The following is a 27,058-nucleotide window of genomic DNA, read 5'->3' on the forward strand; positions in this document are numbered from 1 at the left end:
GACCCTGAAGGAGAGTGTTTTTCTGTGCCCCTCCCCTCGCTTCTGGCATTGCCTGCAAACCTTGGTGCTCCTTGGCTTGTAGATGCATCACTGCAGTCTCTGCCTCTATCTTCATATGGTGAACTCTTCAGTGACTCTCCCGTGTGGCATCTCCTTGTATCAAAAGTAGGCCAGGCCTACCCTAATGGAGTACGACCTCTCACCTAATCTTAACTAATTACATTGGCAAAGGACCTATTTCCACAAGAGGTCACATTCTGAGGTTCTGGATGAACATGAACTTTTAGGAGATGCTATTCAACCCTCTGCAGAGAACAACTGAGGAAACAACCAAGATCTGCTTCCCAGTTGATACCTGCATTTGTGCTGTGGCTCTTTTAATTAACTGTTGTCCTTTTAAAAGAAAATACAGTGAGCCAGATGTGTGCAGTGGGCGCCACCCAATGATAGAAGGCTCCTTGAAGGCTTAATCAATTAGATAATTAGTAGGACCAACAGGGAGTTGGTAAAGCAGCATAAGTAAAACCAGGGAAAGGATCATTACACAGACTCTGACCATTAATTTTTAGTCATACTGAAAAAGGAGCTTTGGGGAAAAGACAGATTTGAAGAGATATTTTATTCACTCTCATATACTTCATTTTCTAAAGCAACCTCTCATGTGGTAGATGAGTTCACACAATCACATATTAGATAATTTGAGGAAAAGACCTAAAGGAATGCTACACAAGTGTATTTAGTTTGGCCACACAAGGACTCTACATATCTCAGGTCATACGCAAGGGTAGCAAGTCCTGTATTGTGAGTTCCAGAGAACCTAGAAATAACTTTGATCCCTGCAGGAAGACCCCAGAAACCTGCAAAAAGCATCCTCTGTCTACTACCATCCTTTCTCTCATTTTTCCCTCTGACCTGACTTGATTATAAAATTAGGGATATTTAAATTTAGGAAATAATGAGGAGACAGCCAGTGAGCAAAGAGGCTTCCCAAGCCACACACAGATACACCAGAACACCCTTAGGGGGCGTTTCTATGCCTATCCATCCATAAAATATTCTTCTGTTTGCTGTGTGAGCTGAAAGGTTTGCGGAGAATATGTCCTTTTTAATGGCTTTGGCCTCTGAGCTTTCTAACACTAGCATTGATCAAATATCATCTTCTCCACAATAGACTAATGTTTGAACTTGGAACTCAGTTCTAGACCAGACACTAGAATACTGGAGCCATACTTTTGGACCAATCCTGAGAGAATGACATCACCCAGGAGAGAAAGATAAGAAAAGATCTTGATGTGTAAGCCTCCTTTATTTACCGGCCATCAATCACCAAAGCAAAGTGGAAGGAAGGGAAAGGGAACTATTAACATTGATCCATATAAAATTGCTGATATTCAATTGGTTTTGACTTTTAAAAATTGCATTTGCAAGTGATTTGACCTAATATAAAATTGTATTTAAACAACTACTTTTTGCCAGGCTCTATACTAAGTGCCTTAATCTTATATTATTCTTTATAATCCTCAATGTAAACTTGCAAGATTGGCGTTATAATCTCTATTTTCTATATAGAAAAGCTGTGGCACAGAAAAGTTCAGTAATTTATTCAAAATCCCATAATATTTGAACCCCCACTCACTTCATGTCAAGTAAAGTCATTTGGGTCTGCTGAAGTATTTCTAGACTTTGTAGTAAGATTATTTCCAAACTCTATTGTCAAAATTCTTGAAATTGCAAAGGCTACTCTGTCTACGAACTTCAAGGGACATAGGAGGATGGTTACAGACTGTCAAGAGGATGTCTGTGGTACATGGGATTGGTAATGTAGAAATTAGGCAGTACTTTGAATGTTACTGACAGGTCACAGCACACTGACAGCAACAGGGAAGAAGATATTGTGGAAAATAAGACAACCTCTTGAGAAGGTCATTTCAGTATTTGTATCACTGATGGGGTTTACAGAAAAGTAGTCACTTTATCCAGTGGCAGCTGCAAAGGTTGCATTTATGTAAAGAAACAAATATGTAACAAGCAAGCTGGCATTGGTGGTTTCTGGGACTGGGGAAGAGGAGGGAAAAGAAACCCCTAGGGCTATAGCTGTACCATACTTATTCATTCACACATTTGCAACTCTATGTGTCTTTAGCATTCTGTGAAAACTGATGTTCACAATGTTGATCATGGAACATCAAGACAATATTAAATTATGTTTAATATATTACAGACTTGTTGAGAAGCAGAGAAAATGCTATTTATTTCAAGCAACTTTGCAGTATTTTTTAACACCCTAAAACGGCAAAGCTTTAGCTCTTGTAGAGTTAATGTTCAGCTTTCTGGGAAAACTCTGCAATCCAGAATGACTTATTCTCTGAGAAATCCAGGTAATTACACACATGCTTTTGTACCAAGTCATATTAAACTCTTTCATTCAAAGTTTCGTCCATGCTTTTGTACTTATAATAGGTTGCGACTGGTATGATAATTACAGTAGAAAGTCATTTATTATGTGAATCTATGAACATCTGATTCTTCATTAAGAATATTGCCAAATCTGCACTTTTATTCTTTCTGCTGACAGTTTTCACAGTGCTTCTTGATTTACTTTTATGATTGAAGTTTCAGGAATAAATGTTTTAATTTAATGTTCCCTCAGTATAACAGATTTGACTAATAGTTTAATAAAGGGACACCGCAAGTTCCTAATAGGGAGAGGTTTGCTCGTGTTCATGAGGGATGATGCACACCACGTCTTGATGAAGGCTGCCCATGACCCACCGTGTGCTGCACACGTCAGGTTCTGTCTTAGCATCTCAGCACATTTTAAGCAGGTAGTGAGAATTCCAGCCATGGTCAGGAAGGATGAGAAGGGCTAACGGGAGACCTGGATATTTTGAAGGGCCTCAGTCTTCCTCTATTGCCTCTTCTCATCCCTCTTTACAGAATATTTCCTAACACTTAACCTCCCCAATGAACTTCTATCAGTTTCCAATACAACCCATATGTCTTTGCACCTCTGTGTGCATGCCTTTACTTTTGCCAGAAATCCTCCTTCATCATTCTCCTGGTGAACTCCTAGTCATCTTCTGCAAGGTAAAGTCCTTCTCCAGAACTTCACATACCCTCTCCTGCCTGCCTCCCTCCGCTATTACCCCCAGGACTCTGTGCATAACTCTTCCAGTGCATTTGGCTCTAAATTAGTCAGACTTGCATTTAGCTTAAAATGATGCTTCACCAGAGTGGGTACTGTGCCTATGTAGCACTCGACCACCAGTAATGAGCACATTTACATTTTAAAAAGAATTTATCTATCAGCTGTATTCTTATGGTGGCATTTGACATTAATGAATGGCATAATGTGTGTTAGAATGGACTAGCCTGGGAAATAATACCAAGATCTTGATTTTTCTAACTTTCCTGCTGGTTTACATCTATCTATTCTAGATTGAGATTTTGTTTATATCTTTGAGAGTTACCTTGTGCACAATTTGGAAAAGGGAAAACAAATATCCATTTATTCATAAAATATTTCTTAAATGCCTCAGTCTTAGGTGCCAGGGAAAGTCTATTCTCTGCAACATATAATGCTTGCAGTCAGGTCAGATTCCTTGATAAAAGCAGGGAACAAAAATGGGAAGAACAGGCAGGCATTCAGGGGCAGTGTTGATGTGGAAGTGTGGGAAGTTTGGCATTGGGATTAGATTTTTCCTACCCTGAAAACCATCAATAAAAAATCTCTCCTCAAGGCTGAATTTCTTAATTAATTCATATCAAGCCATTAACAGAGACTTTAAAAAATATGGTCTGTGTCCTCAGATATCTATCTTTTGAGTTGAGCATATTCTTCATACGGAACAAAGAACAACTCTAAAGCAAAGTGAAAACTGGACAGAATGGTGTAATAATAATCAATGACTTAGTACTTACTGTGTGCTATACTTCATGTATATATATATTACTCATTTAATCATTATGATAACAATATGAGTAAGGTATTTTTAGCTCTATTTTACAGATGAAGAACTTGAGGCACAGGAAGGTTAAGTGCTTTAACCAAACTCATGCTTGGATGAGAGCATGGCCTTGAACCCAGGAAGTTGGGTGCTAAAGGTTGTTCTCATAACCACCACGTTGCACTTCTTCTCAATGGTTAGAAAGGAAAAGTTATTTACTCAGAAGTATTGAGAGAGAGTAGAGCAAAGAGGTCCTGGAGTGGCCTAGCATGACCTGGCATAGCTTCTTGCAGGTAGAGAGGTTTAAGCCAATATGGCAGGAATGGTAGATGTTGGCAAGAAGTCTATGTGAATGGAGGGGCCTGAAAAAAAGCCTAAGTCTGGGCATGAGCAAGATGAGAAGTGACTGATTTGGCAGGCACAGTTGTCTCTCACAGTTAACAGTACTTTTCAAGGCCAGAAAGGATGTTCTCAATTTTGAAATTCATACGTAAAGTATAGTGGTTAGGTTGCTTTTTGCAATGAGTTGTGGAGAAAAGTACAGGTTGTTACAAATCTAATTAAGATAATGATTTAATAGAAAATCTATTTTAAAGTTTTGAAAAATGCTAACAGGAATCAACTTTTAAGGATAATCTATTCAAAGTCACCTCCTATTAACATTCATATTATTAACCAACTCAGGGCAAAGCATGATTGTATAATAGCTCAAGAAGAGGTAGTGTTGTCTCATTTTACTTTCTGGTACCTAAACACCTAGGGAAAAATAGGTGATAAAACTAAAGCTGTCACAATCCAACCATTTTATTCCCAAAGTCAGTGCCACACAATTAAAATAACTACAAAACTCAGTTTATCTAGATAGTACACTATAAAGATAATCCTTAAATATGGGTATATATGAGTGTCTGTGTTTGTGTGCATGCGTGTGTTTAGTTAGAAATTTTCAACACAGATTGAACGTGGAGGCATTTTAGCAAGGAGAGATATTTAGTAGGATATGAAAATGAAGTTTATGGTTGGAATACCTTCAGAACCTCAAGTGCAGCATCCTGATTCCGTGAAGATTATGTTTTATTCCTTTACCTATTCCCACATGTAATACTTTATTCTCTTTGAATTGGCTTCTAATGCAATTTAACCCTGTTTTTGAGAGTGTCCATCAGCTTAATTTCTTTTATTAATATGAATTCTTCTCCTTCCTACTGAGTAAACCCAGCTAATGTGTTTTTTCTCCTTCATCATTTCATGCAAAACAAAAAGTAAATAAGGAAAGATGTGATTTTTGCTTTCATTTTTTTCCCCAAGCCTAAACAATGGAATCAGAGAATCCGTTTTTGAAATCTGGAATCTTAGTATTTGCTGATCCTATGGAATCAGCACGCTTGATTAGCTGCGAGCCAAAAGCCATCGGGCTCACTTAATACAATACTCAGTAAATTCATTCAGTTTTACTAATGTGACTAAAAACTAAATTTCGTATCCACACTCATTAAACCGCAAATACCAAGTCATGTAAGCTGTTGAAAAAGACTCATTTTTATTTATAGATGAATTCTGATAAGAATAACATTAAAAGTATTTTAGTAGGGAAATGTTAGAGTGATTAATGTGTAGTTGTTTGCATTTTTAATATTTCACTCATCTATCAGATTAGTATTTGTGCATACTGTCAGAATTTATTCTGTTCTTGTCAAAATACTTATTACTGCTGACAGGTATAACATACCCACATTAATCCTTAATTCCTTGATTCAATTTTCTAATTGCTTTTTTGGCATGCGATGGTGGCCATTTAGTCTTATGTGATGTATTCATCATATGGTATAAAACTGTACTTTAAAAATTAGATGTGCCATTTAAAGTAACTGAGCAGGAAGAAAAAAATACTAAGGATTGGAAATTTTAAATTTCACCACACTTACACAAACTGTTAGATATTGGTATGTCACAGATTCTGGAGGTTGTCCATAAACCATAGTCACAGAATGTTAAAGAGGAAAGGGACCTTAAAAATCATCCAACCTACCTGTTGGGGAAAACTGACTTAGTTTTCCAACTGGGCAAACTGACTTAGTAACAAGCCCAGGATCACACAGCTAGATAGTGGGAGAGCTGGTCTGAGGACTCATATGTTCTGATCACTAGTCAGAAATGGGGTAAGTATCTGCATATAATTGTTATAACTGGTATTCTAAATTGATTTTTACTATTAATAGTCAGGCCGAGAGAATGAGAGACTCCTTAGCTTCTTAAGCTATATTTTTTAGTAATATTGTACAGTGGCTGAAAGCCTAGATTGTAGAATCAGAGTTTCAATCCTGGATCTGCCCCTCACTAGCTGTCTTACCCTGAGAATACCATCTGACCTCTCTGAATTTCAATTACTTCATCTGTAGGAAATGGAAAATAACAGTATCCTGCTAATAGGGTTGCTATTTAGATTACATACAATAATCCATGTAAAAACTTAGCATAGCACTAGGCATCTAGTAAGCACTCAGAAAATGTTACATATTATTATTTTTAGTGTTTTATTATCCCTTTAATATCCAAATTTGGAGAGAAACTTGGTCATGCCTTATCGCTTATTTCACCATGTGACCTCTGTGACAACTTGATTTACTCATTCATTGACTCTTTCACTTACCATGTGCAATGCACTCTAGTAGATGCTATAGGTAAGACAAACAAAAATCTAACATAATATATGCCTTGCAGAAGCAGAGCTATACAACATGTATATCAATAAGTACAATAAAACATTGGTAGACATAGGTCCCAAAAAGGCGGCACAAGCACCATGCTTGGACATTTCAAAGAGAGGAAGTGAGCACAGGGGATATAGGGATGAATAAGGAACAAGACCTGTTTTCAAGGAGCTTGATGCAATGGGAAATAGACATTTACCCAGCTGTTATTCAAAGTAGAAAATAAAGAGGGCCACAAAAAGTAAAGTTAAAGAACTAAAGAGGGAGAAACTAAATATCTCAGATCAGAGAAGGCTTTATAGATGAAGTGACACGAGTTGGCTTTGAGGGATGCATAAGATCAGGAACATTGGAGACCTGTGGGAAAGATGCCTTAGACAGTAGGAAGACTAAGAGTGAAGAAGGCACAGATGACTCTGAAAATCCTGGGAACAGTTGAACAGTTACTAATAGCACTTAATTTGACTAAAACATAGAGCTTGTGCAGAATAAAGGATGTGATTAGATGAGTATGTAGGGAATGTCATTTTGGACTCAAGCCTCTTTTGACCCACAGACATGTTCTGTTGGTCAGCACACATTTTAAGAGTTAATGTCTTTTAAAAAGTTATACTTTCTAGTTAGTACCCGCTACGTTTTATTGTCTTACTCTAGAGGATAAGTCAGTCTTCCTACCTATTACAGGTAATATAGCATAAAGTTAAGCATACAAGCTCAGAAGATAGACTGCATTGGTCCAAATCCTGGTTATACCACCTATTAGGTCTACAACTTTATTTATGTCACTTGAACTCTTAGACCTTCAGTTTCATCATCTGTAAAATGGAAATAGTCAATGCCTCATTGGGTAGGTATTGATACCAGGCATATAGTAAGTGCTTAATAAATGTTAACTATTATTACTCTGTTACCCGCCTGTGCCTTGAAGTGAGTTAGTTTACAAGTTCTACTTTGGAACTACTGAAAACGTTTTTGAGAAAGGATGTGACATCTTTTTAATCTTGAGTCCTTGAATGTTCTACTAAACCCCACTTAAATTATAATGACTGGTCCAAGGACATCAGATAATTCTGTTAAGCCCTCAGCTGCTGGAATACGGTTTCTAGTGATGGGTCTCAGTGTGATTTACAGAAGTGAATCCCTCACTCACCATTGGAGAGGGCCAGTGGAAGAAGAAACAAGTAACCAGCTTTACCCATTGATGTTTTCCAAACGTGCAGTGATTCACGTAGCAGCAGTTTCCCAGGATTGATCCTGAGCTCAAATGAAGGCCTCATTTTCAGAACAAAGTATTATGAGTTTTAAGAACTATAATCTTGAAAATCTCCATGATTCTAGAAGCTTCTCTGGTAATTTTTTTTCTGTTTGTAAGAGCTGAAAAATGGAAAGCATTTAATATAGAATTTTTGCCCCTAAAACAGCAACTTGAAAATAAGAGTACAATAGCTTTAAAAACACTACAGTGAACAAAACAAGTCTTTTTAAAAGTGCTGTGGGCTTAATACATAAGGACTGCTAATTACATAACTGTCAGTGATGTTTTCTGGTAGAGCCTAATACCAACTTCTTGCAGTACAACAAATATGAAAATGCCTTGAAGTAAATCACAGTTGCTGAGTGCTGTGGGCAAACAAACCCAGGCTTTATCTCTTTGAAAGGCAGCAATGGAAAGTACATGATAAATTGCACAGCTCAGTGAACATGTTATGTCATTGTGAAATGATTTTGATTCATGGTTATGTAGTTATCACGAAACAACTGACAAACCTCAGGGTATCAGAAACATTATCATTTGTGGGGTTTTGCTATTTTCTGTTGTAAAATTCAAGTGCTATAAAGTGATTTGTTTGGTTTTTTTGTATATAAAATTCTGTATTGAAAGTGATATTTGCCACACACTCTCTGGAAATAATTTTTAAATTATGTGAATTTCTTCCAGAAGTTATCAAAGAGCTGAGCTAGTAACTAATATTTTTAAAAAGATGAATAATTCATATTTTTGTTAATATCCTTTTATTAAAATTCTTTTACCTAAAAATAGACCAAGTTGTAAGTCAATTTGATTTTTTTAAATAGAAGTATAATCTCCTTTTATATAGTTTATCAATATACAGAAATTTCTGAATGTTTTCTTTACAATAGCAGTAGAACTAAGAATGAGAGAGTAATTTTTTAAAGGAAGATTTTGTAGAAGTAGCTTTTATGCAGGCATAATTTCCTTTCCACTTTTGAGATATTCTACTACACTGTCCTTATTTGTTGCTAAGTCTCTGAAGTTTAAAGTGTTAATTAGGCCATATTCCACCTGAAGATTACTTATTTTTTATTAATTTTTTTCTCCATTGATGCTGTTGATGTTTAAACACCAGTAGTTGATGTTTTAAAATGTTTTCTGCTTGTGTTAAAAGCAGCAGAAAGATAGCCGGGCAAAAAGATCAAAGTGATGTACTACTGAACCATTTGTTGTTTTGCTCAGTCTCCTAAAGCAAGACCCACTGTTTCTCAACTTTTTAATATAAATATATAATTCTACTGTTCTAATTTTTGCAGTCAAGTTTTTTTTTTTTTTAACATGCCTTTGGATATGCTGAAGAGTATCAGTTAATATGTTGAGAGTTTAAAAAGAAAAACAAAGAAAAGCTTGCCCGTTGGTAGAAATGATTGATTGTTTCTTAGGTATGGTTTTTCCAATATATCACTCTCATTTAAACCCTGAGTTTATTTTATGTTCTGTTAGTATATTTTAATCAATTGACCTTTATATATTGTTTGCATTTATTAAATTAAAATAACTTTTAGTAGCCTGTAAATATGATTTGAAACATTTCATAGTATTTTTCTTTTAGCCTTGGAATATGACAAACCTATTCTCTAAATATTTACATCATTGGAGAATATCTATGTACTTATGCTAATTTTGACTTAACATTTTCAAAAATAAGTCTGTTAAATTAAATGTAAGCTTTAAAGTGTAAAACCATAGATCATGTAACTTGATACAAGTATTGCAACATGGCTTACAGCATTTTCTTGGAACATTTTTATGCCCTTTACTTCCACCACCATGTCCACTTTCACCTTTATATTGAATACTCCCAAAATGTTATCTATATGAGGATAATTTTAAAACATGAGATTTATGTTGCTATAAAGGAGAAATCCTTTATAACCACATAAAACCGTTGTCACCAGAAATTTCAGTCTAAGTTTTACATGAAAGCAGACATATTTTATCTTTAATGCCTCATTAAACTTTCTAGAAACGGCAGTATTCTAGAATATTCTAGGTGAATGACTGCATATGTCTGTATTTCTTCTGAAAAGTTTAAATATCATCAATGAAAAAAACCTGAACAAATCATTTGTTCTAATAATTAAAGCCATGGTACTTATTCTTCCATTTAATTTTGCCTTTACTCAGAAATGTTGCTTTGATATATCAACCATGTCTCTTCCACAGCTCTTTAAATAATGGCCAAAACTAACATTCCTAGGCTAAATTGATAGCCTCACTATTCCAAAGATCACATTGTGTTTCATTCCAAATTTCATATGTGGATTTGTATACACATGTGTGTACTTGTGCATACGTTTATGTATACTTGTGTGGAGGTGCATGTTTGCATATGCACACATGTCATAGGCATGCATTGTGTGATTAAGAATGTGAACTCAGGAGGCAGCCTGCCTGAGCTTAAATGCTAGCCCAACTACTTCTTCCTAGCTATACAAGTCCTAGCAAGCTTTTTTAACCTCTTGCTTCAGTGTTCTCATGTTACAGAGTTGTTGTGAGTTTAAATAAGTCAATATATGTAATGCACTTTGAACACCTAATCCATAGTAACAACTTAATAAAATACTAGCTATTGCTATTATTATTATTATTATATATTCACTCTATGTTATTTCTAAAGTTATTTATACAAGTGCATTGGTGGGTGATTAGTAAGTAGGTATTTCAATAAAACAGTATTAAAGATATGCCAGCCTGATCTCACTTTTACATGTGGATTCTTAAAAAAAGTCAAAGACATAGAAACAGAGAATAGAACAATAGTCACCAGGGACAGGGAGCGGGAGGATATGAGGAGATGTAGGTCAAAGGGTACAAACTTGCACTTATGTGGGATTAATAAGTCTATAGATCTAATGTAAGCAGGAGGACTATAGTTAATACTGTTGTATTGTATACTGAAAATTTGCTAAGAGAGTGTATTTTAGGTGCTCTTCCCACCAAAAAATAGGTAACTGTATCAGGTGATGAATATGTTACTTAGATTGACTGTAGTAATAATTTCACTATGTATACATATATCAAAACATCATGTTGTACACTCTGTAGACAGTAAAAATAAGAAAATTAAGATAAGCCAACAGAATATTTTGAATTGTGATCACTTAATTGGATAAACTACACTGTGTTGTACATCATTGGTGAGAGGAAAAAATTGGGAAAAAGGAACAAAAGTTGCATAACTTTGTGGCTCACAAGCTGTTCGTCAAATATAGTGAAATTTGTTGATTTATTCAAATGTAGGCCACGTGCACATCTATAGTGTGCAAGGAGCTAGTGTTAAAATAACACATGGTGTGTCCTGAACAAGTAGGAATGTACAGCACAGCTACCTAAAGGATAGATAAGATGAAAATTAAAATAGCAATGCTATGTCAATTGTGCAAACTTAAAGTGGGTTTTCTTTTTCAGGGGGCACCCAAGCCAATCGCCATTGAACCTTGTGCTGGGAACAGAGCTGCTGTTCTGACTGTGTTTCTTTGTCTACCACGAGGATCATCAGGTGCCCCTCCCCCTGGGCAGTCAGGTATGATAAATGAGGAGCCTTCAGCAGTTAAGCAGAACTTGTAGACTGAACAGAAGAAATAAACAATGCTACTAAGTAGCACAGTAAGGATCTTTGCAAGGTTCTAATTTAGAGCATGGTAAAATTTTATGAGAATACAAACTTTTACCCAACTATCTAGATAGCTGCATTGTTATAAATGGAGATTTCCCAGTGTTTCTCTGAAAAACACATGTTGAATATGTGTGTATTTCTGTATAATACACACATGTATGAATGTTCACACATACACCTGCATTAATTGCTGGTATTACAATGAGAAATCTCATTAGCAGGGCCACCGTGTTCTAGACCCTTCCAGCCAGCTTCCTTTCTTCCGGTATGTGTGGCATGTTGGAAACCAAATTATAAATATGATTAGAAATTTGCTTTGTGAATATGGAACCAAACTAGGGAACATGTATGTTTGGAATGTTGAGTGGCATCAGAGGATGACAGCTTCATGCAATCATCTCAGTAGGTTTAAGATATGCCCTTGCTTTCAGCACCAACTGGAGTTCATGGGCCAGGGGAACCCTCTGTCTTAGGTGGGCACAGCCAGCCTTTGTTCTGAACCTTTTCCTGTAGGAAAAGCATGTTTTTGATTTGAGGATAATTATACCTGTCCTCTTAGACGTCTGCTCATTGCGGTGGTGTTGTCCACATTCTAAGCATGCTCAATGTGGGATATAAATCATACTTAAATTGCAGACCACACTTATTTCTTCTCTCTTTTTGCATATACTATTCCATCTTTATAATTTTGAATTTTTCTGTCTCCTGATTATTTTCTCTCTCCAACCACTCTGGAATGAATGCTTTTTGAGGGCAAGGGTGATTTCAAATCTGTTTTTCTCTTCAATTCCCCTTAAGCATAAAATAAAATGCCAGCAATCTGGCAAGTTCTCAATAACAGTAACTGATGATGAACTGGCCTCCTTGCTTATTTTATCTTTTCTTACTTCCCTACTTGGCTTTGAATTTGTTCCTCGCTTTCTTGACTTGTGTCCAACCAGACACAAAAAATGGAAAATGTACTACTTTATGCCTTGTAAACGTTAGGTTTACAGAATTTTTCCCATATATGGGAGGAAAGAGTTTCCAACACCTTCAGATTCATCATTCATGGTACCTGATGATATCTTATTGCAGGAATTTCTATACAAAGTTCATTTATGGATGTTTATTCAAAGAAATAAACATTTTCTGCACCTTTTCATACATTGAATGAATGTCTTGTTCTTTTCCTTTCAGCACCTCTGAGGTAAATGGGATGCAATAAGTAAAATAGTTTGGCACTGGTCAGATAAGATGGATAATTATAGGTACTTGCACAGCTAATGGAAGTATTGTTTTAAAACTGGGATGATTTCCAAAACAAACACTTCACTAATGAAAACAAGTCTATGTGATATACATCAAGGTTTTTCTCGATCCTTCACGAGATGGGCAGACTGAAGGCAACTGCCAATTCTCTGTCCCTTTAACCTTTGAAGTCCTTTTTGACTTATATGAAAGAGACAAGTAGCAGTGTGAACCATTACCTCAGCTGTGTTTTCTAACAACTGGATTATGATTACTAATGGTAATGTTACCTTAGATATGCATAGTACTTTACTCTTTCTAAAATGTTCTTCTATTTTTCACATGTGATCCTCATGACAGGGCTGTGAGATACGTGTTATAAGAGGGGAGTGAGATGTAGAAAGCACTGTATATCTGCACTCAAGGAATAATTGGGAGAGGGGATACTAGAGTGTAGAGCAAAAGAATAAAAATTACTTATTGCTAGCATTCCAGGTAATTTTTCCTGATGATCTGTAGCAGAGAGCCTGTCTATAATAAACAACCCATGTCTTTACAAAAGCAAGCATTTGGATGAATACTGAAAATGTCAACAGGGTTGATAGAGCTAGAAAAAAGATTGAAATAGCTTACCATACTTTTTACAGAGCCTGAGGATTAAACTATGATGAGTATCTGTGTACATAATTCAGGATGAGCTTGTTCTTTGTTTTCTAAAAACAATCTAGTAGATTTTTCAAGCTCTTACAGAAATAAGACAGTGGTTCTACTCTTTAAATTGCAGCATTATCTGTTATCTCCATCAATTTGGAAGATGGGTAAGATGGGTAGATGGACTGATATGTCATAAAGCAAGTAAAGTAAAATGTTAATGGTAGGATCTAGGTGCTAGGAATACTGGTATTCATTATAAAATTCTTTTAACTTTGATACATGTTTAAATATTTAATAATAAAATGTTGGGAAACAATAAAATAAAATATCTTGACTTCACTGCAAGAAAAAAGGCAATATCTGTAGAGAAAATTTTTTCCAATATCATCATCTAGGTTTTCCCTGAACAAGAAAAATACTGACACCGATCTATGAACTAAATGACTATTTTTTTCACTCCTCATCCAAATATTTAGTGTATACACAGCCAATTAAAACTTAACACATTTGAGAGGAAATATATTCCAATGATTATTTGGGAACCATATTGGCTCTTGGGAACCAAATGCTGACACTGGTTATCTCATTGTTGAAGTTTAGTTTATTCTATATCTTTACAGAAAGTCCTTATATATGCCTGTGCTCATCCCAGTGCCCTACACATAGAAATCAGTTCATAAGTTATTTTGGTGATGATGATGACAATGATAGTAGGCTGGAAATGTGACCTTTAGCAACCACTTGACTCTATGAGCTTCAGTTAATTTCAGTAAAATGAGCAACTGGGTTCAAATTAACCCTTTCCCAGATTCCTCTCCTAGAAGCCCTGTGTTCTCTTGAACCTCCTCCACTATTTGTGCAGGGTGACAGGTTGGGGGAGTTGAGGAGGAGGTAGAGGCGGAGCTTCATTGGCAGGCTCCTGACCCCACCCCCACTGTGTGAAGGACAGGGTGCCAGGGGTCTTCTCTTGGCTGTTGAGCTATTTATTTCTCCAAATGTTAGTGTTTCTGTTCAGTTATTAAATTAGCATTCATTAAGAGTCTTCTTATAGCTTAAAAGTCTTCTTGTAGTACTTTGCATAATCTCAAATTTTTTTTATCAGGCTCCTTGTTTGAAATGTAGCTTACTAAATTTTTTTTATCAGACTCTTTGTTTGAAATGTAACTTACTAAATGTCAGTGTCATGTGTACTCTCCGTTGGCATGAATAAGAGCATTTAAGGAGGTTGAGCCTGAGGATCGGCAAAGGCAGAAGCATCCTATGAGCATGGTGGATTTCTCTCATACAGTGGATTTCAACCCTGAAAATGAGTGACAGAAATGCACAGGAACTACTTTGGCCATCTCTTTTCAGGAGCAGCTAGTGATTTTTTTTTTAATTTAAAAAATAGCATTATCTTTGGATTTGATTTTCTTTCCACCAGCAATTGCTTCAGCAATATGTGGCAAGTAATACTTAGACGTGGCCATTTTAGTTTCTTTCTGAAATGTGTGAACTCCCTTCTTTATGGCTTTTGTCTTAACCAGAGGTCAAAAGAAAAACTGTGCCGACTCATCCCTTAGATTACCCATGCACTAATCTCTTTTTAATATAATAAATTTAGGTGCTTGGGAGAAATTCTCCCTTTAGGGGGCTTAGAATAGTAAGGCAAAAGATATTAAGTAGGCTTTTTGGCATTCCTAGAGCTGGACTAATTAGGTTTCCTGCTCCCCCGCCCAGTAAACCTGCTGCTTCATTTCTGTATTTTCTGTGAGCAGCCATGCCAGACTCTTTGGTTAAGGTGGGATTTATGCTGTTGTTTATGCCTATGTTCACTGTGCAGCCACTTTGTCTTCTGATCTCAAAGTGGTTGAAAGATTGACATCGCCATGAAAACAGGACACATTAAGTAACTCTCCTGCATGACACTAAACAACCAAGCATGTCTCCAGTCACCCCGGACAGCATGGTCCCCGAGCGTTTTAGAGGCACATTAAGATGAAATGTGGACGGAGTAAATAGAGCTCTTCAGAAGCATAAATTGAAAATGATAATGATTGCTGTCACTTTGTGATGGAAGATTATGGATTTCATAGTTTATGGATTCTTCCTAATGAGAAGCAGATTAACTTTTCTCACTGGATCAAAAATCCCAATGGCCCAAATCTCCACTGCTGAAAAGAAGCTATGTGCTACAACTGGAAGTAGAATTTTGCCATGATCCTGCCTCATAGATGATTGACTATACCATTACCAAAAGAATACTACTAGAAAGTCTAAGGTTTTGAAATTTTTAAGTTTTCTACATTAGCCTTAGAAGTTTGGGCAGGATGATTAGATTATTTTGAATAATCTAGAAATATTACATAATGTTTAAAATAATCATTTTCCCACAGTGTCATGGATGTCTTTCTTGTTTATGATGATAACAATAAGAGAACTTTGGTTTAATTTCATGAAAAGAGGAAAAGGAAAAAGAACCAGGCATTATATTAAGTGCTTTATATATTCATTGGTGTAACCCTCTTAATGATTCTGTGGAGATGATTATCCCACTTTTACTATTTAGAAAACCAAAACTCTAGAGAGATTAAATGACTTCCCAGGGTAAATACAGCTAGTGAGTGAGTGAGCCAGAATTCAAACCCAGGGACATTGGCTCCTCAGCCTGTGTGACTCTCCCTCATCACTGTGCTCCTGTGGATAAAGATAATGGAGCATAGCCCTTATTCCTAAAAAACCTTTAAACCCAAAGTCAAGGAGGAAGGCCCTAGAGGGTCTCTGCTAAGCAGTGGGCTTATGGTAGTAAGGACAATTTTATCTTTGCCGGTGACTTCAGAAATTTGGTAAAATGCAAATCTCTGCATGCCATGGCGCATCTACTAATGAAACTATGACTCAGCATATGTAATAGGAAGAAGCCCATGAACTCACAGGAAAAGAAATTAAACTCGTACATCTGAGCTCTGGACTTGGAGCCACAAGCCCTAAGATCTAGACCTAGCTCTGTCACTAACTAGCAGTGGGACCATGGGCAAGTCTTTTAGTCTCTGGGTCTTCTGTTTTCCCATGCAAAAAATGATGGGGTTAGATTAGATTCCTAGGATGCGTTTCACTCTAACCCCATTGCACGGTTTAATACTGCAAATTATGCTAAGTCATGCCAGTTTGGGGTGGGGAGAGCAAATAACTCGCGTCTAAGTGGTACTTTAATTTATCTTTTCAGCTGCTCAGAGCCATTGGGAAACTATTTTCATATGTATTGATTATTAGTGACTAAAAATAGTTAGCATTGCTCCTTAAATTTAACAAAATCTTAAAATTGTGTTAATGAAATCTTCTTAGCATGTTTGAAAGAGGTAGGTGGTTTAGAGTGCCCCCATTTTCGAAGTGAGTAAAAAGAAGCTAACACTACCAGTGAGAGGTACATTTCCCGTACTCTCAGAGATGGATGGGAAATGGAGTCCAGGTCTGCTGGCTCACAGTGTAGTACTTTCTCCTCTGAAGACAGTTTTTTAAAGCAAATTTCCAGTTTCTAGCAGCCTCTGAAATTTCTATCCCTTCAGACTTTGTTTTTCTTTTATAATTCTGCCACCGTATCTTCACACTTGTAGAAATACATCTGTTGATATAATCTTAGCACTTTCTTTGTTAGAGGTGGCTAGAATAAGAAATAGAACTACTGAATTACATCAAAACTTCATTATAAAAATCTGGCATGTTAGTTGCCCTTTAACCTCAAATATAAATATTGTTTATAGCCAGTGTATGTGTCTTCACAAAGAAGAAAGAAAAAGTGGCATTCATGGTAAAATAAACTAGAAAATTAGGCAGATAGCCCAGGAAACAACAGAGATAAGAACAAATATCTGAGATTCTTGTTAATAAATATGACTCTGTGTCAAAAAATATCTGATATTAAAAGACCTTAAAATCAACAGAAGGAAATAATTTTCCCTTGTTTCCAAAATAGAGTTATTGTGAATCCTCCCTTGCTACTCTTACTCATTCAAGAAACGTGTAAACGTATCTATTATATGGCAGCACTGGATCTACTATAGTGAACCAAACAGAGTTCCTGCCCTCATAGAGGTTACAGCCTATGCAGAGACAAACATTCATGCAAATCAACGCATGCAAATCAACTCATACTTACAAGTTGTGTTAAAGTGCTATGAACAAAGAACAGAGAGGTGAAATAAAACAGATGTACAATTGCTAAGTTTAATATTTGTCCACAGCAGTAATCGAGTGATAAACATAGTCATTAAAATGCCCTTTCCTCAATTCTAACATCTCTGTAGTGTTTGACTGTCGATTATTCCCCACTTCACCTCCCCACGTTCTGGAAACTTTCCCTTCCTCTGTTGTTTTGTGCCTTGACCCATCACAGGTACCCACTTAGAATTCACTTAGCGGCAATGGCTGTAGAGCACCTCCTTTCTGTGCATCCTCAGCTTCGTCTGCCCCTTGCATACAGGCTTTCCCCCAGGTCTGATCCTTAGCCAGCTTCTTTTACCCTTTCCACTCACTTAGGGAAAACTTCTCTGCAGCTAACTGCCAATCCTGTGGGTCTTCAGCCAACACCTCTCACATGCTGAGCACCGGCATCTCAACCTGGATTTCCTCCCGTTCAGATAAAAAGTCAGCCTTCCTTCCCCCTTTCCTCTATCACCTCCCACCATTCCCCGGACCAGCTCTTCTCCCCTGACTTGCCTGTTTTTGTAAAGTCTGTTTCGGAGTGGCTCAAGTTTGAAACCTTCAAATTAGCCTGTCTTCTCTCTTTCTGCCCTTTTACATCTCAGTAATCATGAAGCTCCATAGGTTTTACCCCTGGAGCGGACAGGGAAGACATCTTATTTTTTCCATTCTTATTCCCTCCATGCTTTGTTCTGGGAGTGGTTGCTTCTCACCTGGGTTGCTCCCAAAGGAAAGCACAGCTCTAATCATATCACTTCCTCATACTTTTGCAGACTTTTCATTGCCTGTTGAAATAGGTCCAGACGTTTACTCTGGCATGAAGGGTCCTCTCTGACCTCTCCTCAACTTCCCGTCCGGGTTTAGCACCTCAGAGTCCTAAGCCTACCTGCGCAGCACCACTGGCTACATGGGGGTCCTTGGACAATTATTTTAAACTCTCAGGCCTTCAGTTTCTTCATCTACAACATGAGAAAAATGACTAGATAAATATCTTTGTGATGGCTGCTGGGCCTATCATTCCATACATATTTTTCTTATGATTCTCTGAGTGCAGGTGTGGTCTACCATACTGTTGTTTCTTGTACCTGAAATCCTCTCTGTTAGCTGCTTGTTTTCAAAGCCTGGTTCAAATGGTATTTCCTCTTCCGTGAGACCTTTTCAGTCCCCTCCGTACAAATGTGACCTCACTGTCTTGAAATCCCATGCCTTCTAACATATATCTGCACCTTCTAACATATATCAAACTTGCTGTGTTCTTTTCATTATTCCCCAGTAGTAAGCTCTCTGAAGGCAGTGGCTGTATCTTATTTTATCTTTGAATCCCTAGCTGCTAACAAGTTTCTGGTACTTAATAGTTGCTTGATAAATATTTAATTGATGAATAAAATTATCTTACAATTTTGGAGACTCTTCACCATAAAAGATATGCAAAAGATGTATACTCCACAAATGTCTACTTTACAACGTAAAATTTCGCTTCAAGCCCATAACCCCTATAGACTGGATTTTGTGTTTTTATATTTCATGTAAGATGGATCAAGCTACATATCTCAGGGATAGAAATCAAGCCCCAAACTGTACTTTCAATGGAATACATCTATGAAAACTAACTTGTTTAGATTTAAGGTTCAATGAACATGAGAATATTAGGAAAAGATGACACAAAACAATAAAGCAATTTATATTTCCAATGTAGCATGTCTGAAACCAATCATAGAGATCTTCTGTTTTCATGATTTGAATACTGATTTATTCCTTGGATAGTAATTTTTTTAACTATTTTATTTAAGTTTGAAAGAGCCCAACTCAGTTCTACCCTTTATGGCCAGAAAAATAAATTACTTTGAATTTTATGGAAATGTCCACATATTTGTTATACTCAGGACAGATAACCTCACAAAAGATAACTGGCAATTAAAAAGCATCAATTGTTGGTGGTGTCATTAAAACATACTGGTTGGAAGACCGGGCGTGGTAGCTCACGCCTGTAATCCCAGCACTTTGGGAGGCCAAGGCGGGTGGATCACCTGAGGTCAGGAGTTCAGGACTAGCCTGGCCAACATAGTGAAACCCATCTCTACTAAAAATACAAAAATTAGCCAGGCGTGGTGGCAGATGCCTGTAATCCCAGCTACTGGGGAGGCTGAGGCAGGAGAAACACTTGAACCCAGGAGGCAGAGGTTGCGGTGAGCCAAGATTGTGCCATTGCACTGCAGCCTGGGCAACAAGAGCGAAACTCCGTCCCAAAAAACAAAACAAAACAAAACATAAAAACAAAAAAGCCATAAATACTGTTTGTTGTGAATCTATTCTTTGCACCATAGTGTTCTTTGAGTTACTATAACCCTACAGGGCAGTAGACCCCAACCTTTTGGCACCAGGGACGGGTTTCATGGAAGACAATTTTCCCACAGACCTGGGGATCAGCGGCAGGAGTGATGGTTTTGGGATTAAACTGTTCCACTTCAGGTCATCAGGCATTAGTTACATTCTCATAAGGAGTTTGCAACCTAGATCCCTCACATGCTCAGCTCACAATAGGGTTCATGTTCCTATGAGAATCTAATGCCTCTGCTGATCCAACAGGAGGTGGAGTGCAGGCTATGATGCTCACTCACGCCCACCCATGGCTCACCTCCTGCTGTGAGGCCCAGTTCTCAATAGGCTACAGACTGGTACTGGCATGCAGCCTGGGGTTGGGGGTCCTTGCTATGAGGTATGTACAGTTGACCCTTGAACAACATGGGTTTGAACTGTGTGGGCTCATTCATATGCAGATTTTCTTCTGTCTCTGCCACCCTGAGACACCAAGACCAGCGTCTCCTTTTCCTCCTCCTCCACTTACTAAAAATGAAGACAATTAGGATAAAAATCTTTGTAACGACCTATTTCCACGTAATGAATAGTAAGTATATTTTCTCTTCTTTATGATTTTCTTAATAACATTTTCCTTTTTCTAGTATACTTTATTATAATAATACAATATATAACATATACAACATACAAAATGTGTGTTAATCAACTGTTTATATTATTCATAAGGCTTCTGGTCAACAGTAGGCTATTAGTAGTTAAGTGTTCAGGGAGTGAAAAGTTATACAGGGACTTTAACCTGAACATCTTGTTCAAAGATCAACTGTGTTACCACTTTTCTTTCACATATGAGAAAAATGAACTTGTGGATATTAAGTAACTTGCTTATAGCCACATAGTAAAGAATTATGGAGCAAGAATTTAAAACCAGAAAACTTTTACATCACAGTGCTTTTTATAGATGTTTTTGTTTTTGTTTTGCTTTTTCATTTCTTAGCTATAAGAAAGACCATTAGCTGTTTGTGTTTTGAGGATAGCACAAGGGTTTTCTTTTACTGACCACTGTCACTCTAAAATGACATGCTCATGGTCCTCCCATTTCAGACTTTTAAATTTATCTTTCTGTCACTTTTAATTGTGAGAAATTGATTAATATGTAAAGGAAACAAAGAGGAAAATAAGGATGAGAAGCTTAAAGAATAGTGAACATGGGCCCGGCGCAGTGGCTCCCACCTATAATCCCAGCACTTTGGGAGGCCATGGCAGCCGATCACAAGGTCAGGAAGATCGAGAACATCCTGGCTAATACAGTGAAACCCTGTCTCTACTAAAAATACAAAGCACTAGCCGGGCATGGTGCCTGGTACCTGTAGTCCCAGCTGCTTGGGAGGCTGAGGCAGGAGAATGACCTGAACCCAGAAGGCGGAGCTTGCAGTGAGCCGAGATCACGCCACTGCACTCCAGCCTGGGCAACACAGCAAGACTCCTGTCTCAAAAAAAAAGAATAACGAACATGGCTAATTAAACATGCTGCAGAAATAAGTCAGTCTTAAAAGTTAACTCAAGAATACTTTCAAGGCTGAGCAATTAGAAACAAACTCACATGAAAAATCAGAATTCATGGAAATGAAAAATGAGACTGCCAGCACTGAAACATGACCAACACATTTTTCTTTTCTTTTTTCTTCTTTCCCACCTGCCACCTCTTTCTGGTATTGCTGGAATTGACTGGTAAATAATTAATGTGGTCAAAGAGGAAAATAGGAAAAAATTAAAACTCATCAAGACAACTTACAAAGCCAAAGAGGAAAATCAAAATGTGTTGCAATAACCAAGCTGCCTTTGAGCAACAAAACAACACAACAAGAATGTTGTGGGTATGAATAAAATGTTAAAGGTCAACCATTGTGAAAGACAGCATGGCAATTCCTCAGAGATTTAGAACTGGAAATACCATTTAACCCAGCAATCCCATTACTGAGTGTTTATCCCAAGAAATATATATAATTCTGTTATAAAGATACATGCATGCATATGTTCATTGCAGCACTGTTCATAATAGCAAAGACATGGAATCAACCCAAATGCCCATCAATGATAGACTAGATAAAGAAAATGTGGTACATATACACCATGGAGCACTATATAGCCATAAAAAGGAATAAGATTATGTCCTTTTCAGGGATGTGGATGAAACTGGAAGCCATTATCCTCAGCAAACTAACACAGGAACAGAAAACCAATTACTGCATGTTCTTACTTATAACGGAGAGCTGAACAATGAGAACATATGGAAACAGTGAGGAGAACAACATATACTGGGGCCTGTTGGGGGAGGGAAAGAAGGGGGAAGAGCATTAGGAAAAATAGCTAATTCATGCTGGGCTTAAAACCTAGGTAATGGGTTGATAGGTTCAGCAAACCACCATGGCACACATTTACCTATGTAACAAACCTGCACATCTGCAACATGTACCCCAGAACTTAAAATAAAATAATATAAATGTTAAGGATAAGTTTGTGAGTTCCTTCATTATTTCTTGTGATAGCTAACACCTTGGTTTATATAAAACTGCCAATTAGTAAAAAAAAAAATTACTTTTAATTGGTTATGAATTAAATAGTCCTGCTTTACATAGGTTTGGGAGAATTTAAAAGAAGGTTGCTGCCTTCATTACATCAGGCTGCTTATAGACGCTAATAAAATATTAGAGTCTAGGTGACTTAAACAACAAACATTTGTTTCCCACAGTTCTGGAGGCTGGAAAGTCCAAAACCAAGATGCCTGGCCAATTTGGTGTCTGGTAAGGGCCCTTTTCCTGGTTTGCAAATGACCACCTTCTAGCTATATCCTCACATAGCGGAGAGAAAGGACTCTGATTCTTCTTATAAGGGCACTAATCTCATCATGAAGCTCCACCCTTTTGACCTGATCTAAACCTAATTAGTCCTCCCCAAAGACCCCCACCTCCAAATACCATTATATCAGGGATTAGTGCTTCAATGTATGAATTTGGTAGGAGGTGGGGCACAGACATTCAGGCCATAGCAGCCTCCTTCTGTAGTTAAAAAGAATGGATGGGTTCTGAGTCTCAGAATGACTAGAACCAAGGTATCTGGATCTCTCAAGCAGGGAGCGAGAGATCCAGAGACCTTGGTTCTAGTCCCTGCTCATATTACCCCTCCTTCATATTTATTGTAATATGTTGTACAAACCTAACCAGAAAAAGAAAATAATATAATTCACCAGCAGGCAGTACTGCACAATTCTGCCACCCAGAGCCCTCAAAAGGCAGACAGAGGGGAACTCCTTAGATCCAAAAAGGAAAATTCAGTGACTTGAGAAAATATATAAAAGGTTAAGAGTGGGTAAGTGGCCCTGCAAATTCCTTCTAGTCACAGAAACATTTTTCTGGGGGTCACCTCATAGGGCCAGTGGTCCCTCAGCAAATCCAAAAGTGTGGTCAAATTTTGATCAAAACTTCATGTTATACTGATAGCTGGTTTAATCTCGGGTCCTGCCATAGACTATTTAATGGCGTCATAGTATCTACCAAAGGCATTTTTGAGTGTGGATGTCCCCTTACTCTTAATGAAAGTCCTGGTGGAGGAGCAAGCGCCAGCAGTAGAAATGTAATTCTATAAAAGGTAAATGTTGATTACAATTATATTAACTCCTTAAGGCCACAGTGATCATTCTCTAAGAGCTTGTAGGGAAAAAGTTAATGGCCCTCTGAAAAGAGAGTAATTTATCTCCTTTTATCCACTTTATGATTTGTAAGTGAGCATAGCCCATGCAAGTTGAGCAGGCTTCTCTCCCTGATGGGTGGCATATCCAAAGCTTTCATGCAGGTAAAAGCACTGGAGTAAACCTGAGAGAGCTCATCTTCTTCCTTAGGAGCTGGGACTGAAGCTGGTCCACAGGACTTCAGGGAGGTGGTTTGAGGAATCCTACATGGTCCCTGGGATCATCATTTAGAAGCCTTGAGGGAATAAATGGATTCTTGTTCTCTAAACCTGCTGTCTGATATAATTTGAATGGAGCCTTGAAGCCCCTAAAAGTCTGGATGCAGTGACCATACATTCAGTTCCATTTATTCAACAAGCCAGGCAAGGATCATCAAATCAATAACATGACTGTGCCATCTGCCTTCCCTTTGCTCACCATCACAATGAAAAATGACTCCTTAAGTGTTCTGCGAGGCAATTAACTCTGAAGGAAGAGCTGTAATGGAGAGAGGCTGAGTTACATTTGTATTCAAAACTTTACTGGTAAAATGGAAAGGAAGCTGTTGTCCATATTAATAGATACATAAAATGTATAAATGGGGTAATTTGGTATTACTCTATTTATGCATAATATTATACAACTGCAGAAACACAGAGCTAGGAAGGGCACTGAAATGACATACGGCTCCTCCAACTGTGTGCAGTCACAGCTGGCGACCCTGTCCAGAATCATCTTGGACAGACAGACTGTTTCTAAAGACATTCCCAGAAGTCATGCTGATGACTTCCGGGACTAATTCATTCTGTTATTTAACAGTCTTCACCGCAATTTTATTCCATTTTCTTTTGTTCTCTTTCTTCTTGTTCTCATCTCTCTAGAAATAGAGAACAGCTAATTATACTTCCTATAATAATCCATCATGTGGTAGAAGGCAGTTTTGAAATCACCACCCAGCCTTCAGTTCAGGTTCAATACAGCACTCCCAGTCCTTCCATCTGGGCCTTTAAAGAGCCTGGCTTCTAGCTTGAGTCATCTGGTGACTCTCAGAATGCTCTTCAACCTTCCCAAATATTATCGATTCAAGAGACATGAAGTACAAAGGGACTCTGTCCATTTGTTTGACAGATGAGGAAACTGGGGCTTATCGGAAAAAATCTCCAAAGATATCCTCGGAGTCCACCATCTACTGTATGGAAGAGCCAATCCAAGAGCCCTCTTGGGCTTTTCTCTCCTTGTTTGTTTCTCAGTGCCTAACCTCTCTTTTCAACCAGCTGCCCTGACCTGTTGGCCGCTTCCCCACTTGCAGTTCGGTAGGACTCCTTTGTCCCTGCCTGACCTTTTATGCCATTCTGCATTGTGTATCTATGCCCACAGTTTTTCTTGCACAAAAAAGGGAGCAGTTAGTTTGTTAGTTTCTCTTATGTTTCAAGGTCATATTTGAAGCTTAATCCTGTCCTTTTAAATGCCTTTCTAGTGCCCTGTGACCCATTTGATATTTTCTGAAAATATGATAATTTTAGGGAGATGTTTGATGCCTCACAGTGCTGGATTCCAAAGGGACTTTTAAAATGCCATTTGTTATGAATGCACCATACCTCTGTCCCTTTGCAGGTACCATTGCCTCTGCCTAGATTGTCCTACCCGTCAGCCCCTCTCCAATATACACACCTCCCCTTTTGCACCAAGAGTATTTCGAATTAAAAGGTCACCTCTTCATGAAACTTGTCCCTATGTCTACCCATCCTCTGTCCTCTGCTTTGTTTTTTTTTTTTTTTTCATTTACTGTTATAAAATTTTTCTTACACTGTCTCCATCCCACCCAGGTGAGCTAAGGGCAGGGATGTTTCCCGTATTATATCTGTAGGGGCTAAATGGTGCCTACAACATAGCAAAAGGCCAGTAGATTTGCTTAATTATTTCCTCCACTTCTCTTACTCACCTGTACATATTGGTGCTACCTTCCCAGAGTCCAACTCTTAAGCTAGCTGTAAATTCACACTTTCTACTGCCCTTTGTCATGTACCTTGCTATAAATTAATTACAAATGCTTCTCAGGTTTTAAAAATGATAAACCACCCTAATCTCTGGCCTGAAATTTGGTTTATGAAATAGAAATGAAAACTTTGTTGAGGTTAAATCAGTTCCTTACTACTAACTAGGCCTGTTGTCTCAGCCCCATCCTTGTGACCTATTTGTCTCAAGTCTTAGTAGTCATTTTGCAATACATGATTTTTTCTATGTTTAACAAATTTCTTTCAGTCTTTTGTTATTTTTTTCCAGATATAAAAATACCACTTTGATACTCTGGTCGTTCATAAGATCATTGTTTGATCATTTTTAACACCATTCTTTTTCTTTTTCTCAAAAATGAGGCCAGGCGCAGTAGCTCACACCTGTAATCCCAGTGCTTTGGGAGGCCAAGATATGAGGATGGCTTGAGGCCAGGAGTTTGAAACAAACCCAGGCAACATAGTGAGACACCCATCTATACAAAAATTAGAAAAGAAAAAAAATAATGTTTCATAGATTATTTATTATCAGTGCTTTAAGCAGGATCAGAGCTCCTACCACTTTTCTTGATGGCCTAGGTATGAGTCACCAGACTGTGCTTCTGCTGGTTGGATCATCCATTTATAGTTTCTGCTGATTCTTGCTAGGCTATCTGGCTCCTGTATCCTTTGTTGTGGATTTTTAGATCACAGTTGTTCTTTAAGACTGAAAATTTTCAAGCACTTTGAAAGTCTCTTTTAAGCATTATTTGTTATTAGTATTTTCTGTTACATATAAAAACAAGCCAAATTTTTAAACCTATTGCCTGTTGCATTACAGGTTATATTCAATTTCCCTTTATGTTTCCAGTGGATCGCTTCAGTTCTCTCATTATTGCTTTTCACCTTCCCTGATGCTTCAGAATCATCGTGTTTTGCTCGGCTTCTTAGGTGACTTATAGTCTTGTTAGAATACTCCTAAGTTCCATTTTAACTCTTTGTGCTGCTCTTGCCTGTCCATTTGAACTTTCCCTCAACCAGCTTTTTTCATCTGCGTTAAAAGCATTTCTCAGAAATGCAAATTAAAACACTACTGAAAGATTATTTCTTACCCATTATGTTGGTGAAATTTAAAAAGTGTGGCAACCTAGTGCTGGCAAGAATGCAAACTGGCACAGCAACGCTGCTGGAGAGGAATTTGACAAAACCTAACACAGCCTCACTTGTACTCTTTTGACCCAGCAGTCCCACTTCTAGGAATTTACCCTAAAATACATCTCCAGCAATATGAAACTACATATGCATGAGTTATTTATTTTAGTACTTTTTTGTAATCACAAAATGTTGGAAATAACCTGAATGACCATACATAGAGAAGCAGTAAAATGAAGTT

At 37.6% G+C, this 27,058-nt stretch overlaps 1 protein-coding gene across 8 annotated transcripts in view; it reads left to right on the plus strand.

Annotated features, from left to right (window-relative positions):
* The window catches only part of ATRNL1 (attractin like 1), an 842,049-nt gene that overhangs the window by 721,341 nt on the left and 93,650 nt on the right, over nucleotides 1-27,058 (plus strand). For all 8 annotated transcript variants that reach the window (XM_045362239.3, XM_074002848.1, XM_005566518.5 and 5 more), the window contains one exon: nucleotides 11,364-11,478. In XM_045362239.3, coding sequence (XP_045218174.1) covers nucleotides 11,364-11,478 — 115 coding nt within the window. The remainder of the gene's footprint in view (nucleotides 1-11,363; nucleotides 11,479-27,058) is intronic.

The sequence above is a fragment of the Macaca fascicularis genome, chromosome 9 (genome assembly GCF_037993035.2).
Source record: "Macaca fascicularis isolate 582-1 chromosome 9, T2T-MFA8v1.1".
Classification (NCBI taxonomy): domain Eukaryota; kingdom Metazoa; phylum Chordata; class Mammalia; order Primates; family Cercopithecidae; genus Macaca; species Macaca fascicularis.